A 20,925-nucleotide genomic window follows, 5' to 3' on the forward strand; every position below is an offset into this window, starting at 1 on the left:
CCATTTATCATCTCACTAATCTGGTTAAAAAATACGTGTTTGTGAAACAAATTGATAATTACATTTACAAGAACATCCTTAATAGTAGTATGGTTGATATATGTAACGTACTTCTCTCATGGGGTAAAGATTTACAGAAACAACTAGACCAGCCATGTCTTCCTTAAAATATTTCTTATTAATGGAACTTAGATTTGGGCTGCAAAGTATAGAATTCTTCAAAGTTCAAAATAAAGTACAAACAGCTCCAATTGTTGTTTTAAGATACCCAGAGAAAGAGAGTAGGTATGATTTCTTGTTGTTGATATGGTTATCTGAAAGTTAGTGAAAGGGATGCTTTCTAAGTGTTACTCTTTTTGCTGTTAATATTATTCCTTGAGCATTCAATATATTCATACTGGTATACTAAATTTCTTTTTTTTTTTAACTGAATCTCATAACATACCTAAGACATAATATTGTTTATTCCCATTGGACAGTCAAAGAAACTAAGGTTCAGAAAGATTAACTTATTTGCTCAAGGTTAAAAATAAACATAAAGAAAATAGCTACACTGCGGATCAAACCAAGGTCATAAGATTCCAGAGCTTATGTTTTAGCCACCATTCAAAAACAAACAAGTATATTTTATCTTGGTAATTCATGGAATCAATTCCTATTTTACATTTCAATAGAGTTACCATTAGAAGATCAACTGCCCAATTTAAAAATGTATTTTTTAAATTGTACTTTTAAAGATTGCTTTATATTGTGTCAACTCTATTACTAGGGTTCATACTGATCTTTGAGGCATATCACTCATTTGACATAAATTAATTCACTTTATCAGATGTGCCAGGCACTGGATCAAGCCCTGGGCATGTAAAGATGAACAAACAAAGCATATAGATATTGTAGCTAGTAAATTGTATATTCAATTTAAAGAATGGATTTAACAAGAGTGTAAACAGAAAACGTTTTCTTTTTCTCCACCTACTTTATTTCAAATCTCTCTTTTGGCCCTGGATATTTCAGACAGATCTCTTCACTTTTCCAGTTATTTTAGGTTTTAATTTTCTTAACTGGTTAATTAAGATTCACTTCTGGATATTAAGATGTACTGTCAAATACAACATCCAAACTTTAATATCATCTAGTTCAAAGTTTCTTTTACCTCCCAACTCTGTAAACCAATAACCTAACCTAATAAATTAAGGTAGAGGAGGTAGAAATATTGCCTTTGCCTCATTTTTCACTTTCTTTCCCTTCCATTTTCCTATAGCTGTAGTGTCAGAGGAAAGGCAAGCAAGAAAAATCCACCATCACTGTATTTTTCTTTTGGCCTACAGTGGATCCTGGCCAAATGCTAGCCAGCTCTTTTGTAGAACAGAACTGTCTTCGGAGCATTCCTCTCCCACCCCCCTTCCCCAGGCCTACTTCACTGTAGGTATGGGTGGTACTCTTCCTAGCCAATCTCTAGCCCTGCTGAGCTCCTAACCCACCTCAGATTCCATCACTCCACTTCTTTGTGTTGAGCCTGCTTGTCCTGTAAGGCAGCTGTCCCTCCATTACATTGTCCAGTGTCCACTGATTAAAAAAAAAAAAAAAAAAAACTGACACACTTTTCTCGCATGGAGAAAATGTAGGTTCTTTCCACTGCCACTCTCTCTCCTGGCCCCTAATTACCATCAAGAGATGCTCCAGCCTAACTTTCTGACTTTGAATTCATTACATAGGAAGAGAACACAGGTCTTTGATTATACAGTTATATGTCCACAAACCTTAAGAAACTAAAGTCACAGTCTTCTGTGAAGTCATTCACTATACTTCAGTTTAGTCTGATTGTTTTCAAAAAGTGGATCATGAAATCAATTTATTTGGTTTCAATAAACATTTCTTATTATGGAATGGAATAAAATGGAATAGAATAAAATTTAGAATAGAATAGAACAAAATAATTGTGTTCAGTTACACACACACAAGCACACAGAAACACACATCTGTTGGAAAAAAAAATCTGAAAGTCCCTGCGTTAATCCCATGGAAGCACTGGCCCTTGTGATTCTTTAGGCTGAAAAAATTTCAGGCTGAAAGTGATAGGATGGCCTTCTCCCTTTAAGTCAACTCAATATGAATGGTTGCCTTGGAGCATTCCTCAGCTGGTGCGTTGGATGGCACCATATTCCCTTCTCCCACTCTTCTTCAAGGACATTACACAGTCTTCTTTTAGAAAAAAAACTTTAATCTTCTTTTATATAAAAATAGAGCTGGAAATAGGTGATGGGTGTTAATAGTTGCTAGACCAATTTTTATCTATTTTTTTTTTTACGTTTTTATTCATTTTTGAGACAGAGAGAGACAGAGCATGAATGGGGGGAGGGTCAGAGAGAGAGAGAGACACAGAATCTGAAACAGGCTCCAGGCTCTGAGCTGTCAGCACAGAGCCGGATGCGGGGCTCGAACTCACGGACCGCGAGATCGTGACCTGAGCCGAAGTTGGCGCTCAACCGACTGAGCCACCCAGGCTCCCCTTGATCTATTTTTTAGTTAAGTGTAGTATGGATATATTTAGTACTTCTATTTAGAGTGTAACAATATTTATCAGTACTCTCAGATTTGGGGCTACAACCTAGATTCTAAAACAGAATGATTTAACAGAATCTAAACAGGAATGATTCCTTTTAAGTACTATTACATGTGGTCATCATAAATTGAAAAAGTCTCTACGGAGATTAGTACAATTCAGTTTTGAACCTACTTTAACATGAATTGTGGCTCCTTGAAAATAATATAATCATTTATAATTAATATTCATAATAGCTTTCAAAATACAGGTTTCCCTCTTCCTTGATTTTATCAAGTGCTTTTGCCTCCTCATTATGCTTATCCATATACAATGTAGGGGAAGAAACATTAAGCCTCTCCATACCCAGCCACTATATATCTCCCTTCTCAGGGAAGTCAAATCCCATGTGGCCTCAACAGAGTCCTAGTACTGCCATGTAGCTATCCCTCCTAAGCCATAATTACAAAACATTCAGGGAGCAAACCCCTCTCTCCCTGTGACATGAGGAGTCGCCCAGGGCAAAACCCTGTAAGATCAAACAAACAGGTCCAGGAAACAGCAGCACCACTTTCTTCAAACAATATTTCCAGTTGGCCTATTTTTGCATGACCCAAATCCTGGAAACCACCAACTGCCTGCAGATCCATTCAGTTTCTTCCCTGTCCAGTTTCTTCATTTTCCTTCTATTTCTTCACATGCCAATTATATTCTCCCAATTCCAATCCTGATTTACTTGTTTGGGGCCCCATCTTTAAGTTCCTTTCAAATGACTGTTATTGCAGAGTTTCCATGTCTTTGTGACTACTTTTCCCCACCTGACTCATGATTTAATTGAACTCAGTTTCCAGCCTCATCCAACTTTGGTCCCACCAAAAGGCAACTTTCACATTTAAAAAAAAAAATTTTTTTTAACGTTTATTTATTTTTGAGACAGAGAGAGACAGAGCATGAACGGGGGAGGGGCAGAGAGAGAGGGAGACACAGAATCGTAAGCAGGCTCCAGGCTCTGAGCCATCAGCCCAGAGCCCGACACAGGGCTCGAACTCACGGACCGTGAGATCGTGACCTGAGCTGAAGTCGGATGCTTAACCTACTGAGCCACCCAGGCGCCCCACACATTTTTAAATCATGTAGGTTTGGATGTATCATTTGGAGTGCGAAATCAACAGATCTTCTATGCTTGTGTAACATTCCAAAGGTTGAGGCTTGAATATTTATATGAGGTGGAGGAGTTTATTGAAGAGAAACTAACAGAGTTTATGAGGGAGGGGTATATCCTAGACCTCTCAGCCATCCCTTGGAACTGCTCTGTGCTCTGCTGTAAAGAAGATGCCTAGGGGTGCCTGGGTGGCTCAGTTGGTTAAGTGTCTGACTTCAGCTCAGGTCATGATCTCACAGTTTGTGAGTTCGAGCCCTGTATCAGGCTCTGTGCTGACAGCTCAGAGCCTGGAGCCTGCTTCAGATTCCGTGCCTCCCTCTCTCTCACTGCTCCTCCCCTGCTCACATTCAGTCTCTCTCTCTCTCTCTCTCTCTCTCTCTCTCTCTCTCTCTCTCTCAAAAATAAAGAAGTATTAAGAAAAATTAAAGCAAAAATAAAGAAGATGTCTAAGGTTTTATCCACCTTTTCCTCAAGCCACATCTCTGGCTTTGACACTACTCTTGTGGAGGCGTTCTGAGCAACTAAGTGTATATAGTCTCACTTGATATTAGATCGAGGTCAACAATGCACTGTAGAAAAAGGTTGATGTGTAAAGAGGCAGAAACGGGATGGATATTACAGGATCATCTATTTGTCACCTTTTTATCCTATATGTTAATATTCTTTCCCCATAGAGCCCTGCAAGGAAGACCATTTTCAGTGTAAGAATGGAGAATGTATTCCACTGGTGAATCTCTGTGACGGTCATCTACACTGTAAGGATGGCTCAGATGAAGCACATTGCGGTATGTTTTGATTTTAAGAAAACACTCATCACTTTAGCCTCTACACTTGGATCCTCCAAATGTAAAAGAAAGATCAGAAATGTATTTATCAGACGCGTTTTGTTCCTTTTGTGTATCATCATTCCCCTTGTGACTTCCGCACCTTGGATGCCACTCTGGTTAGGAGAAAAATTAACAAGCAGACCCCTGTTTATTGTTAGTTTATTTATTTAAATTTGACTACATTTAGTAACTTTAAGTCTAGGACAACCCATATTCAGGTAGAAAGCATAAAGTAGTACTGGGAGACAATGGCCACACCAGGCCCTCTAGCACCGCCCATATTGACTATGATACTCCTTTGCCTGCATATGGAGGCACCCTCATGTTTACTTAGAACTGACTATGTTACACTTGCTCCTTTGCATTCTTGGTTCTTCAGTATCTACTTCTCCTCCTGCTTAGTTGAGTCTTTAGTCTCATCTGCTTCCGAACCTCTATAATGAGTTGTGGCTGCTTTCACTATATCTTGCTTTTATTTCTAAGCAGATACTTAGTGCTGCTTATTACATGCCATGCACTATATCTGATTGCTGCAAAACAATCTTAACAGGAGAAGAATTAGCTCTTTTTAGCCATGAGAAAACTGGGGTTTGGAGAAGTTAAGTGGTTGTCAAAGATCACATACATAGTAGGGGCTAGAGTTGCATTTTCAACCTAAGTCTGTCTAATTCTAACAATGCTCTTGCTTTTCTCAGAATAGGGGGAAAATTGTAAACAATAACATGAAATTTACCCATTGTGGGTAAAACTATTGTTTCTGAACTTTTACCTGTTTGATAAACTAGCTTAGCTTGGCCCAGTCCCTACCTAGCCACTAATAGCCTCTATACTGTATCCAAAATGCTTGTAAGATGGTGGGGAAGAGATGAAAACCAAATAGCATAAGAACAAGTCCAAAGAAAATAGCCTCTAGAGAAAGAAGTAGGAAAAAAAAGTGCCTATGAACTTGAATTTTCCTTGTTTTAGAGACCAAGCTTGTGAGACATACTCCTCACAATAAATATTATTTTCCATTTATTTTCTATTTTGATATGCACTAAACTTCCATATCTCTCTGCCTTTTTCATTTTTGTAGTTATATGAAAAGAGCAATGTAAAGTCTATCAAATTTATATTTTTCAACTTAAGCTTTCTAACATCCTCTTTTTTAAATGTTTATTCATTTTTGAGAGAGAGAGAGTGAGTGCACGTGAGTGGGGGAGGGACAGAGCAGGAGTAGGGGGACAGAAGATTTGAAGCAAGCCCTGCACTGACAGCAGAGAGCCCTACACACGGATCCAGCTTAGAACTGTGAGATCGTTACCTGAGCTGAAATCGGACACTCAATGGACTGAGCCACCCAGGCACCCTCTAACACACTCTTTAAAAAATTACAATCTCTAAACTCTAAACATTAAGAACATTGCACATGTAGTTTACAACCCATCATTTACTTTTAACAACTTAGGTCAAAATGACCCTGTGTGTGATCTAATTTCTTTAGTGCGTCTTTTCAATGGCACCAGGAACAACAATGGTTTGGTGCAGTTCAGAATCCTGAGCACATGGCATGAAGCTTGTGCTGACAATTGGACCACACAGATTTCAAATGATGTCTGTCAGTTGCTGGGATTAGGGTAAGCAATTCTACTCATCTCTGTTTTAAGCAAGTCTCGAACTTTCTTATTGGTATGAAACTGGGTTTATTAAGACATTTAAAATTTATGGAAGTTATGAATTTAGAAAATACATGTTAGCAAAAAGAGGAAAATAAAAATCTTGATTAATGCTATTCTCAAAAATAACCACTTAACATCCTTTTTATAAATATGATATAAATATAAGTATATAGAAATACTGTATTATAAAATCATACAAAATATTAGACTATTCCGTTTTGTAGCATACTTACACATGAGCATTTCTCATGTCATTAAATTTCTATAGACTATCATTTTTAAGAAAATAAAATATTCTATTTTATGCTATATCATAATATATATAACTAATCACAAAGGTCCCTAGAGAACATGCTTTTGCTATAACTTTCTATAGCAAATAGCTATAACTATTTCTACAATAATTCCTTTGGAAAATCTGTAACAGTATAATTATTGTGAGAAAAGACATGAAAAATTTCAAGACTTTTTCAAGAATTGCAGTGCAAATGATAATTCCATATCAATGACTCAACTAAAATTTATTATACTTTCAGTTTGTCATAACATGTTGCATCAAATATACAATTTCATTTTTTACCTTCCCGTAATCTCAAAAGTAATGAGGTTTAAAATAGAAAGGAACAGTAGCAATAATTTGCTTCTTTTTAGTTGTATAGTCGACTCTAATTCAGCATTGTGATCCATTGGTATTTGTGATTTACCAAATCACAATTTGGGAGATTTAACCATTTTAGATTACACATGGTTATTTGGTCATTGGTAGCACTATATTATTTACCACTTTGTTTTATCACATTAAACTATAAAGTCTAAATGTAGGAAGCATGCCTATTTTATCCATTACTTCATTGCTAACACCCAAACTTATCATTGTCTCCAAACATAGGTACTAAATAAACATTTGAAGTAATAAATTATTCATTATATATAAATATATGTGTGCATATAAATATAGAAATATGTACCTATCTAAATGCCCAAAGTTGCCCAACTATAACTCATTATCATTTTATTCTGTCCTGAACTGGGGAATTTTGTACAAAATTAAAAATAATTTAAGTCCACATCCACACATACCCTCAGCATTTGGCAATTATCCCAGCTCTTCCTAGCTCCTCAAAATCAAAAGTAATTGAGTGCTTTCTTTATAAGGGGACTCCTCCTTAGTTGATTAATAATCATATAGTCTTCATGCAATACACAGGTTTTCAAAATTTATTTCAAAATGTTTATTTTTTTAGCCCAAGACATATTTTCCACAAGAATAACATTAATGAGTGATTAGGTCTTGGTGTAATCTGTAAGAGCTGTTTCATTTCTAATTGACTGGGAGAGTTACATTGTATACTAATGCCAGGCTAGCACCTAACCACCACATAGTGAGATTTTACCATAGGAAAATGTGTGAGGTCCTACTCAGGGTATCAGATACACCCCATAATTTCTTGCAGTTTGAATTGAGAGTTTTCAACTCCCTTTACCTCCTAAAATGCTGTCATTAAGATTGTGAGCTCCCCAGTTTCAAGCGATTCAAGTGATGTCAGCCCCAGATTCAAGTGATGTCAGCCTCATCAGGAAGACAATTCCTACAAGGAGCAAAGGGAGGATGTGATTTGTCACCTATTATGTAAATAATCATCAGTTTGATTTATGTGCATTAATCAGAAGCTTTCTGTACTTTATATATATTATCATTTTTATAATACATCATAGCCTGTATTCTAACAAAAACTCTTTCAAAATGGGAGGCTTTGAGACATAAAGGGTCTTGGAGGAGGGGAGGCTGTAGAGGGAAGAGTGTTTTTTGATGAAGACTCAACAGAACACTGAAACTGACAGTTGTTGATTTATTCCCACTTCAAGTAAAGCACTGGGTAAGTGGCATTGATTCCAGATTCCTACTTTAATTCCGATTTTAGTTCAACAGTGAGTTCGTACAGGTGAGGCCCGAAGAAGTTGTTTGCTGTCACTACTGAAGTTGTCAGTAATCCTTAGGAACTGTTTTATAGACTCAGGAATTTAGTAAAGATTAAGCTAAGGAGATTGGTAACTTGACCTTATTTCCACAAGTGACAAATCCAAATGATCTAGATGATGGAGCTCTCGATGCACAGGAGCTTGTGCTCCAATTCACCATCTAGCCAAGCATCATTATATGGTTATAGACACAGGAGTGTGTTTTCATTCTGGTTGTGAATCTTAACTAAAATAGTTTCCGGGGAGATATATGGGTTCAAGATGAATCATTTACAAAGACCAAAGGATCAACATCCTCTTTGACAGAAGTTTTTAAAATTTAACTGAAATATGTTGAGGGATAGCACAATATTGATTCCTGCAATTGCACGAGAGAATGTGTTGGAAAGGGAACATATATCTTATTACTTTTTAACAGTTGTTAATATAAATGTATTATTTTAATTACTCCTGGATCAGAAATTGAAGCGTTAGCAACAATGTTGTGTCTGTTCCATGGATGAGTAACACATGGTTTTTACTTCAGATATGTTGGGGATCGACACGTAAGTAGATAATGACAATATAACGTGATAAATGCAATATGCTATTAGAGAACCACTCAATTTGGGAATGTCAAGGAAGGCTTTCTAGAAAATGGCTTGAGCTGAGTGGATGACAGCCAATTCCACACAACTGTATACTATCTATTTACATGTTTTTCTCCCAGCCAGATTTTACTGTCTAGTTCACTGACCTCATTTCCTATGAATCACAGCCCTTCCAGCAGGAGACAGGGACAAAGAACTAGACTTTTTAGTGTGTATAAAGCAAATAGTACATCCCATTGCCTTAGATACAATATTTTTGATGAAGGTCAGGCACTTGCTTTCTTCAGAAATGAGTCAGGTAATCTCTTCAAAGACTTTAATCTTTGAGCCTGCACTTATTAAACAGTCTCCACAGTGCCCTAGTAATTGAACGGAAGTTATAGCCTTAATGAGAATGTGTCTAGACTGGCGCATGGTACCCGAAAGAAAACTTAGTGACTTTAAAATGATGTGTTTGGTACAGTGGATAGTAATTTAGGAGTCAATTTATTAAAAAAGCACTGTGGTCTCTCAAGATTATTTATGCAGATAGGGTACAAAATGCAATTCCCCAAAGATTCTAGTAAATCATATGAGGTGGATTTCATCAGCCTTCCTTCTTTTAAATGAAGCATTTTCATTCCCTGCCATTTATAGCATGCGTAAGTAAAAAAGTACTTTAAATAACACTTTCAGGTCTCTGATCAAAGTATGAAAGAAAACATTTTACACTGATGAAAGAATAAATGTTAAAGAAACTTAGAGTATTGATTTTTAAAACATTTCCTAGGAAAGCACACTACCTCGTTCCTAACCCAATAAATGAACTATGTGGTTGACTTGCCCCACTAAGCCATTAAAAACTAGAAGTCATCAGGTCTGTGCAGCTTTGCAGAATTTAGGAAAGGCTAATGTCTTAAAATAGAGGTGGTTATACATACCCCTCTTAGCCTGCTTGTGAGGAGTTGCTGGTAATTTTTAAATCCCACAATAGTCCTGTGCAAGATGCCCTCAATTCAAATGTCAGAAACCTCATGTTGAGCTTCTCATTCTCAAATCCAAAATAAGAAATGGAATTATTGCAAGGTCTTCCACTTCAGAGGGGTTTTGAAAATGTTGGGGGTGGGATGGGGAGGGAATATTGTTTTAATAAGCCTTCCAAATAAACGGAGCATAATGATTTAATACCCTGTGTAAGTACCACCACAAATTTGTATCCACAATTTAACACTGGGTCTTAGAAAACTGAAACATAGAAAATATAGAACCAGTGTTTCATATTAGTTTTAAAAATTGGTAGGCAAAAAATATTCCTGTTCTTGCCCATATTTCCAGTCATTGTCCTCAAATTTTCAACTATGTGGAAAAAGCCTTAACATAAAACAACAACAAAGATAAGATATGGGAATCAGTAGAAAAAATGTAACTACTACTTTCTACTTTAAATGATTTCCTTTTTATTTGCTAACTTTATACAGAAATAATTAAATACTATTTTCTGTTATTTTTAATTTGCAAATTCAACACCAAAGGTATTCTTATCTATTTTTCTAGGTGGGATGGTAGGGGGAGGGCAGGTTATGGGAAAGATGGTGGGAAAAAAATTATTTTACTTAGTTTAATTGACCAACCTAAAAAGTTCATCATTTGCCTGATATACAAACTGTAACTCTCATATTCTTCCTATTTTGTTTTTTTTTTTAATGTTTATTCTTTTTTTGAGAGAGAGAGAGAGACAGAGCGTGAGTGGGGAATGAGGAGAGAGAGAGGGAGACCCAGAATCCGAAGCAGGCTCCAGGCTCTGAGCTGTCAGCACAGAGCCCAACGCGGGGCTCGAACTCATGAACCATGAGATCATGACCTGGCTGAAGTCGGACGCTCAACCGACTGAGCCACCCAGGTGCCCCTGTTCTTCCTATTTCAAACTAGAAATGAATTAACTAAAAATAGGTAAAGAGAAAATAATTATAACAATGCATAGTAAATTTATAACTTTCCAAGATTCATATTACTAGGTTATGAAAAGCACAGTGGTTAGGAAATTCTGTCTGCTGTGGGCGAGGGACTGAAAGCAAGCATACCAGTGACTTGTAATCCAAGGGCTGGCTCAGCAGCTCTCAAACCTGGCTATACGATAGAATCACCTGGTCTTTTTCCCAGATGTTTGGAATCAGGAGTGTTTAGGTCCATGGCTTTCACATGGGTGTTTTTAAGATCAAACTAGCAGCATCTGCAAAGCCTGGGATGCAAGCACGGAAATGCAAAATCTGGAGCTCCACCTGAGTCCTACCCAGAGGCAAGTCCAGAGTAGTGTCGGCAGTCTGTGTTTGAACCAGCCCTTCAGGTGATTCTGATGCCAAGTTTGAGAACTGCACTCTAGGGAAGGCTTTCATAACCTTCTTTTGTGTGTCATGAACACTTTTGGTGGTCTGCTGAAACTTACCAACCTCTTCTTAGATTCATATATTTAAGTGCAATAAAATAAAATACACATGACTAGAAAGGAAACTAACCACCTTGAAAAATAATTACCAAAATGTTATAAATGTGATATGGTAATATGTATTTCTTTATGGAGTATTCAATAAGATATGTTGGTGGTTCTAATGATTATTGTAAGATAAAAAATTAGCATAAATGATATTTTTAGGTGTATGCAGCAACTGCAATGTTCGTTTTGGTGACAAAATTATAGGTGTTGCTATCAGTGTTGCAATTAGTCACTTACATTTATATAAGAAGGAAATACTACAATTAAAGATTAGTAAAAGTTAGTATGTAATTATTTCCTTTCTACCTACAAACTTCTTATCACGGACAACAGAGCAGGATTCTCTCCATCTCTCTCTGCCCCTCCCCCACTTGCCCTCTCTGTCTCTCTGTCTGTCTCTCTCTCAAAAATAAATAAATAAACTTAAAAAATGGATGAGATGGACACTTGGGTGGCTCAGTCAGTTAAGCATCCAACTTTGGCTCAGGTCATGATATAGTTCGTGGGTTTCAGCCCCACGTCAGGCTATGTACTGACAGCTCAGAGCCTGGAGTCTGCTTCAGATCTGTGTCTCCCTCTCTCTCTGCCCCTCCCTCGCTCATTCTCTCTCTCTCTCTCAAAAATAAATAAACATTTAAAAAATTTAAAAAATAGAAATATTTTTTCCTTCTCCCTCCTGTCCTTATTTTCATTCTTCCTTATTTTTTGCTTCCTTTCTCACTTTCCTATTCCCTTCCTTCTTTTCTCCTTTATTGCCTTCCATTCTCTTTTTTTCTTTATACCCTTACCTTTTCAAAAGAATCTGAGGTGATTTGTAACAGAGTACATATAGTAACATTAATAGAATAGTAAATGAAAATAAGGTCTGAAGAAATAAGGAGGCAAATCTATAAAACATACAGGATCAACATAATTACTAATATTTGTGTCTGAGATTCCTGGAAACGTACGCAAAAAAAAAAAAAAAAAAAAAAGGAAAACATCAATAAGGGCATCTCTTTAATTATGAGATAAGATAAACACTACCAGTTCCATAGAGAAGACACATTTCTCCTGGCATTAAATTCTAAAGGAAAGTTTGCATGCATGTCCTTATAAGGTAGTAATGCATTGAAAACACACGTGCACAGAGAAAACTTCATAGTAAATGTAGAGGTGAATGTCATACTCTTCTTCCTGAAAAGTAAACAAACTCCAATGGCAGCTAAGAAAATAAAGTTAGGAATGAGTCAAGGATTTACTACAAAGGGGTAAGACCACATTCTCCAAGATGTTAACCATGAGGATCCTGTCTCTGACAATCACCTCTAAGTATTATTTCTCTCAGCCGCATTTGATGTATAAAATGCCGGGAACTTGTTTCCTTTCTAATACCATTACATTTGTAGGATAATGTAGAACAGCTACCAGGCTGACCCATCAATTTCTCTCTTGTTCTTAATACAGCAGCTTGCACAGAGGAGGAAATTGATTAGGTGAAGATAATTTTTTCTAGTGGCATTTTTTTTCCTTCTGCATACCACAAAATGTTAGGAGTCGAGGTCAGAAAATCTAAAAATAATTCAGGTTACCTGTTTGCTAAGAGCTACCATAGTTCTAGGGAAGTGCCTACATGTGTTACTATAAACATGATAAGAAATAAGCAATTGCAGTTGAAGTGTGTCCAGTTCAGCCATGCTATTTACCTAACCGCCTGTATGTCCTGACTTTTCTAGTAGGATGCTTTGCCATCCTTTGCCTCAAACTCCTTTCATTCGCCCTTCCCCTGCCTATTAAAGTGCTCTCCTCACCTTCTGTCCTGCCAAATCAATCCCCTTCTTTCCCTCCAATCTGAAAAAAAGAAGGTCCATCCTTCTCTAAAACCCTTTTCAAACTAATCCCACCTGGCTCCATTCATTACTTAAACCTTTTGGGGTGTGAAATGAGCTACAGTGCCTGGCTGCAGTATTTGCAACATTTGTTATTATTCTTTCTAGCTTTAGTGTGTCCAAAAGCTTCAAACATTCCTACCTAAGCTTCTGCTTCAGGGAGGAATTCTTATCACAGCAAATACAGTCTGAGGAGCAAGACAAAAGAGAGGAAACCCAAGCAGGCCTGAGAAGAGACATAGAAGATTTAATACTGTACGAGACGCCCCAGGATATCCTTCCTTTTCTCCCTAGAATTCATCTCCGAGTATATTTTTATACTCCATATATGACCTTAAAAAATAATGATGGTGGGTTGCATTTGTATGCTTCTTTTCTCACATAGAATAAGGTTTTCCTGAAGCCAGGGGAGCCCTTTCAGGATGCATAACCTATAAAAATGGTAATAAAGGTTTAGAAATAGGTAGTCAGGAGGCATTAGCATGTCAACAAGGTAATGCTATATGGGCATGTTTCTATGTGATACCAAATTTGTACAGATTTCAGACAGCTGTGCAAATGTGTGGGTAGAGTTATCTAAATCTGCAGAGCTAAAATTTTCAGGATTTAAAAAATGCAAACCCCAGTCATAACCTTGCCAGAATTCGTCTCTAAAAATTAAAAGCTCGTTTTGTTGCAAGAAAAGGAAACCGAGGCGGGGAGAGACTCAGTGACATGCTTTAACTGCAGAACTTAATATAATTTATTCTCTCTCAACAATTCAATTTTTCGTTGTTATGAGATTTTGCTTTTCGAAAATAAATGTGATAATAAAAGGTTGCTAGCCTGTTATTTTGCCAAGAACATTATTAATATATTTTTATTATCTCCATCATTTCTTAAAATAATAAATAGTTTGTTGTAAACTTTCTCTGCGGTTTATCTTCTGTGTGCTGTGAATACAAGCTGGAATAAATTGTGTTCAGTCCGGAAAAGGTTGAGTTGAATTTGGCAGGATTTGAAACACGAGTAGCCACTCTCAAATTAAATTCCAAATTCTAACATCCAGCACTAACACCTGGAAATGTTTGTATGAACGGATAGTCTCTATATAGCACTTCCAGGCTGCTGACATCAGTATGAGTGACAAAAAATTAATTATGTGAATACTTTATAATTTTTTTCCAAAAGAGCATTTTAATTATTTTATATTATAGCTTTTAATATATTCTATATACTATATAGACTACATTTACTATACATAGCGTTTATATACTATATATCTATATATACTCTATATAGCATTTAATATATTCTATTCTGTATTCTGTATTCCAAACAATATATCTGTAGTATTAATTGCAGTCTGTTTCCTCATGTAACTTTGAGAGTGAAAATATAGAGAAGACAATCTCAGAATATAAACTGTGTGTCTGTTTTTTTATTTTCAATATGCACGCATAATCTTTATTTTTTCCTCTGCCAGATAGTGAAAACATCACTGTGGGACTGCATTTGAGACTCCAAGAGTAGAAGAATTGGCATTCACCAGATATTCTTTAAAGCTTTGCCTCTAGTCTTTTTTTCTCCTAGAATAGGCTTAAAAATTTACCTGCCAATCCCATCACAGTTTAATGCCAGTTGTAAATGTGTAATAAATAGACACTAGATTTAAAAAAAAAAACTGATTTATAAATAACACCTCAATACTTTTTCACTTTAATTATGTCCGAATTTTAAAAAAAGGGAAAAAAAAGGAAAAGAATTATGTCCAAATTTTGTTTTGAAGTTCCAGAGATACTAATGCATCTTCTCGGGGTCTGTATTAAAAGAGCTAGTCGGGGCACCTGGCTAGCTCGGTCGTTAAGATTACATGCAACTCTTGCTCTCAGGGTCGTGAGTGGCTTGTACAGCTTACTTAATTAAAAAAAAAGAGAGAGATAGTTAAGGGATGGAAGAAAAACAGGTAGAAAAAATGGAAAAGTGTTAAACCCACGTCTCTGAGATGTATTTTTAATGAATTACCCTTGAGGATGTTCCCCCACATATTTATGAATATGGACAAATGGCAAAACTAAAACAATTTAGTATTGAGTTTGATGTCCTTTATTGAAGGGAAAACGATCCACTGATTGGGGGAGTGCAGTGTCTCACAAGCAGTAGAGCAGACTTCCTGAGTGATTTGGGGGAGAGAGAGTTTTATGGACTGTTAGAAGAGGCAACGGGGCATGACTGGCTAGGAGATCAGGATTTCCTGTTAACCCTAGCAGGTCTTATTTTAGGGTAAAGTAAGCCAGCAGAAGCTGAGTTGGAAGATTGTGATTGGTGTATATTAGGGTTTCTTGACAATGAGGCCATTCCTCAGTGTGGGCTGACAGGTTTAGATTTGTGAAGTGGACTGGGCCACTGCAGTGGGCTCCATTTTGTGGGTCCTGAAATACAAATTAACTTTATCAGCGCCTTAAAATGAATTGCCTATCAAATAACGAGAAATCATTTCAGAAGCTAAAAAGCAGACCCCCCTGAACAAGTAAAAATAGATATTATATTTGGCTTTGACAGGGGGTCCCTGACTTCCAAGTGTCAAAATCACCTGAAGGGTATGTTAACACATAGATGGCTGGACCCTACTTCCAGAGTTTCTGTGTCGGTAGGTCTGGAGTGGAGCTAGGCAATTTGCATTTCTAGTATATTCTCTGCTGCTTGTCTGGAGAACATACTTTGGAAATCCTTGGTCATGGAGAGTCGGGAACATATAAAACTACCTAGAAGAATGTCCAACACATGTAGGAATTCAGCAGAATAAGGACACTGGCCATATGACCAAAAACAATAAAAGAGAGAGTCTAAAAGAGAGAACAGAGAGTAACTAAGACCCACCCTTGCAGCAAAGATGAGCACAATCAACCAATACTAAGGATGTTTCTGAAGCCTCAAGCAAAGTCAACTCAATGAGAGCCTCTTCAAATTGGATAGGTATTCCTTGATAGTCTGAAAAGCCAAGACTGGTGTGATGAATTCTACCAAAAGCTGCAACAATGGTAAATTCAAAGTCCTCTAAGATCTGTTTTGATGCACACTGTCTTCCCTAAATATGGGAGTCCTTGAATATAATGTTCCTGCATTATTGTCCTTCCTGAGCAGAGCATTTCTGACCTCTACACCCCTGCCTGTTGTGAAGTCCTTATGCCTATTCGGTTTTTCTGAACTATAACAAATACACTTTACATAAATACTTAAATAAGATGATGCTTCTGCTTCTCTAGAGGGAATATCTTAATCTTTAATAATAACAGTAACAGCACTTATTCTCCCTTTGGCAAATTCATTTCGGGTATTATTAAATGAATAGTCATTGATTTGTGTGCTAGAGTTACTTTTATCTGTTTATAAAGTTAAAGTGCAACATGCTGAATTCTGGGACATTAAATACAGGCTCCATTGTTCCAGTTCTCTGTTCAGTGGATGAAAGGTATGAAACAAACACTTTCAGTTTTTTTTAAGATGCTGTCCCATCTGAAAGAGACAGGAAACACTCTCAACCTCTTTTCTTCTTATTGATCACAACAGTCATGGGTGTTCCCTTGGAAATTCCCTACACACAGACAGAAAAGGGCCAGTGTTGGGGACTGTCTAGGCAAGACATTGGACCTTCTTTTGAAGATGCAGTTGGTGGAAACTTCATGTTATTCCAAAAGATAAGAACTGCATCCTCTCCTTGCCAACCGGAAGAAGTTAGCAGGAATCAGGATGTTTCCAATCAAAAAGCGTATTTTTATATGAGGATTAAAATCTGGAATAAATAAAAGGCAGGAAAAAAAGATTAGGAAGTAAGAAGCTAAATGTTTCCAGCTAAGCCTACGGAAGAGGGTCAGGATGATTGAGAGAAATCTTCAGTTAAGTTTCACAGTGGAGAGCGTGGATATAACATGTTTTCAGGGATAAGAAAGACTAGAAACTTAATGTCTTTGTTACATGCAGAATGTGTCTTTCTCCATCTCACGCTGGCCCATGAGTTTAGAGTTAGAGGGCCAGGCCACAGACTCCCTTTTTAGAGCAGTCACGTAGCTTCTGGCTTTAAATTAGGGCTTGTTAGACTTTAAATTGAATGAGATACCGAGAACAAAGCAACATTTGGAAAAGTAAACACTGAAGACATTCTTTTTCTAGGTTGTTCTCAGGCAACATGCATTTTTTAAAAGATGGATTACACTCAACAGGAAAAAAGTTTAATAAATTATGGTGCAGCAATTCTATGAGGTGGTTATTAAAATTGATCATTATGGAATTTATTGAACATAGAAGAGTCAAATGAAAAAATCAGATACTCAAGTGATGCATGCACTGAATTTTAACTTTGTTAAATAATATATGAGCATGAAAACAAGAACTAGAGGGATTACACAAAAACTTAAATTACGTTTTATGTTATTATGGATGATTCTGATTTGTTCCATCTTTTAGACAGCAAAACTTTTGAAGGGTTATATTAAAATGTTCATCTTTTTTTTGTATGGAATCCCATCATTTCTTTCAATGTCCACAGCAATAAATAACTATAAATTAAGGTTTTGGTTCTTTGTGTTTTTGTTTTGTCTCTATGTGTTTTTCCCTAGGAGTGGAAACTCATCGATGCCAATCTTCTCTACTGGAAGTGGACCATTTGTAAAATTAAACACAGCCCCTAATGGCAGCTTAATACTAACACCAAGGTGGGTCCCAAAATCTGTTCTTGGACTAATTTGTACATGGACTGGAAAGAAGATAGATTTTAAAACTAATCAGATTTTAATGCCACCACATACTAGCCATATAATCTTAAAAGTTATTTATTTTTTTTATTATTCAGGTAATCTCAAATACTACCTAACTGATCCTACTTGATAACATTATCTAACCCTCATGTATATGGTAAGGCAGTCAAATGAGATATTGCATATAAAATTGTGCAGCACATAGATAGAGATTCAATAAGTTTACTTCTATACCCTTTCTATCTTTACCTTCAAATTCATTAACAAGTAAATCCCCCCCAAAAAAATTCTGAGAGTTGGGATAAATTGGTCCAATGTTAGTCAGACTAAAAAGGGTGACACAAATTAGTTATCAAGAGAAGAGAGGGGCGAAAGTCATGGTATTTAGCAAATAGAACATGAATATTGAGGGAAGGAGTCTAGACTTCTAGTTGTGTCTGCATATTGTCTTATGCTCCTTAAAATTAGGTTATTTTTGGGCTCCTGGATGGCTCAGTAGCTTAAGCATCCGACTTCAGCTCAGGTCATGATCTCACAGTCTGTGGGTTTGAGCCCCCTGTCAGGCTCTATGCTCTCAGCTTGGAGCCTGAATCCCACTTGGATTCTGTCTGTCTGTCTCTCTCTCTGCCCCTTCCCTGCTCATTCTCTCTCTCTCTCTTTTTCTCTGTCTCTCTCTCTTTCTCTCTCAAAAATAAACATTAAAAAAAGTTTTAAATTAGGTTCATTTTATAATTTTTACTACTGTTTAAAAAGCAACCTCCTTCCTGTATTCAAACGTCTATTTTATCTTAAATTATGTCATTTCTCCTGTTTGGGCATTCATGATATTTTTTTTGGTTGAGATTGGCTTTTGAATTTTAATTTTTTTTTTCAACGTTTTTCATTTATTTTTGGGACAGAGAGAGACAGAGCATGAACGGGGGAGGGGCAGAGAGAGAGGGAGACACAGAATCGGAAACAGGCTCCAGGCTCCGAGCCATCAGCCCAGAGCCTGACGCGGGGCTCGAACTCACGGACCGCAAGATCATGACCTGGCTGAAGTCAGACGCTTAACCGACTGCGCCACCCAGGCGCCCTGGCTTTTGAATTTTAAAGTTCCATTAAAGACCAGCTGCAGGTAGGAAGAGAGTAACTTCAAGAAGCCATAACTACAGACAAAGATTTAAGATGTCATTGCTGGTACATTAGCTTGCAGGTTTTTTTGTATAACATACTTAATGGTAAAAAATGAAATTATGTAATTATTCAGCTATTCATGAAACGTTATATCTGTGAGCTCAACCAGTAAAACAAATTGATAAAGGAGTATTTTCAGTACCAAGGACTTTGCAATTGAATGTTTTATATGAATGTTTGCTGGGCCTTGACTGATATTATTAGTCTCATAAGGGGTGAAGCAAAGCATTTTCAAATGAGAAAGCAGATTTCTAGATTTCCTTCTATAAGCATGTTTAAATTTACATTAGAATTGTAGATCAAAAGCAGTTTGTACACCGAAAAGTTCTTTTGTTTATATCTTATAGACTTTAAGGATAAGAAAAAGAACAAAGGAAAAAATATTTTTAAAAATTCATCTCAATTATGTGCATGTTTCAGAGCAGAAGTCTGTTATTCCATGCTTATCAACAAAATGACAGTATCATTGATGTCCCTATTGTATGTATGCTTATGTTATTGTATGCGTGCTTATGTTATTGTGCATATGCTATGTTATTGTACGTATGCTTATGTTATCATATATATGCTTAGTATTACTCTACTCTAAGGCCTAGGAAACTAAAGCATGACCTGGACATGCTCACAAATCCATAGGCAACCCCACATTCCTCTATTTTCCACTCTACCTTGCAATCTTCTAAATTGCCAAAGGCAACAGCTCACTTTAAATAACAATTCTGGAAGGGGCGCTTGGGTGGCTCAGTTTGTTGAGCCTCTGACTTTGGCTCAGGTCATGATTTTGTGGTTTGTGGGGTCAAGTCCCAGGTTGGGCTCTGTACTGACAGAACAGAGCCAGCTTTAGATCCTCTGTCTTCCTCTCTCTGCCCCTTCCTGTTCTCTCTTTCTCTTTCTCTTTCTCTCTCTCTCTCTCTCAAATAATAAAAAAAGAAAAAAAACTAAAAAGAAATAAATAAATAGCAGTTCTAGAAAGGAGAAAGAAAGAGAAAGCATAGCCAATCAACGAGAAAAAAAGACCATGCTGATGGCCATATATGGGAGAGAAACGTTTACTTTGTCAATATAATAGATATAAACCCATCCGTTTATATCGCAATAGCCCCTCAACTAATGGGGCTGAGAGAAAGACACAGGATCCTGCTCTTGTCTTTCTTCCTGTCCAGAGGGCTGACCTAGCTCTGATTCCAGGACCAAAGGCCGGGACAATAATTCTGTTTCCCTCCAATCTCTCTAAATATACCTGAGCAAAGTGTGGAGTCACTGCTCATTCTGACCAGAGACTAAGGAATTTATTCCTCTACACTGAGAAACTGCATGTGTGTGTTTATGCATGAAAAGTTTGACTGGCTGAAATGCATGGAGAATGAGGGGCAAAGTTCAGGTCCATTTTCTGGTTAATTTAATAGTTACTTTTTGTTTTAAAAGTTTATTAAGCTTTTCTATGCTTGCTAAAAAGAATTTCATCAGTTTTGTCCATACCACAGAGTATTAGGCATCTTTAATATCTAAGAATGCTGAACCATTTTGAATATGGATTTTCACTGATGAGTACTATAGATATAGAAAGAGTTTGGATGAACTTGAAAGTATGCTGGAAAGCATTCTAGAAACTGCTTTTCTCCCAATGATGAGTATATAATAGAAGGGGAGTTCATTATGACTATATATTGATATACCCATATTTAGATAGATATACATGCATGTGATGTGGTTGTGGATTTGGGGAGGGGGTGTGGTTCGGAGCCCACAACCAAGAAAAAAATCTTAAGACGTCTTTGGGGCAAAACAGTAATTTTATAAAAGGATGGGGACAGGACCCATGGGCAGGAAGAGCTTCCCCAGGATTGTGAAGGGTGACTGATTATATACTTTGGAGCTAGGGGAAGTAAAGGCAATAAGGAGTTTCCAGAAGGACTTTT

At 36.9% G+C, this 20,925-nt stretch overlaps 1 protein-coding gene across 1 annotated transcript in view; it reads left to right on the forward strand.

The window, feature by feature from the left end:
- The window catches only part of TMPRSS15 (transmembrane serine protease 15), a 119,981-nt gene that overhangs the window by 78,288 nt on the left and 20,768 nt on the right, over positions 1-20,925 (forward strand). Inside the window, exons 17-19 of the mRNA XM_049629323.1 lie at positions 4,379-4,489; positions 6,015-6,147; positions 17,693-17,788. Coding sequence (XP_049485280.1) covers positions 4,379-4,489; positions 6,015-6,147; positions 17,693-17,788 — 340 coding nt within the window. The remainder of the gene's footprint in view (positions 1-4,378; positions 4,490-6,014; positions 6,148-17,692; positions 17,789-20,925) is intronic.

This window comes from Panthera uncia, chromosome C2 (genome assembly GCF_023721935.1).
Source record: "Panthera uncia isolate 11264 chromosome C2, Puncia_PCG_1.0, whole genome shotgun sequence".
NCBI lineage: Eukaryota > Metazoa > Chordata > Mammalia > Carnivora > Felidae > Panthera > Panthera uncia.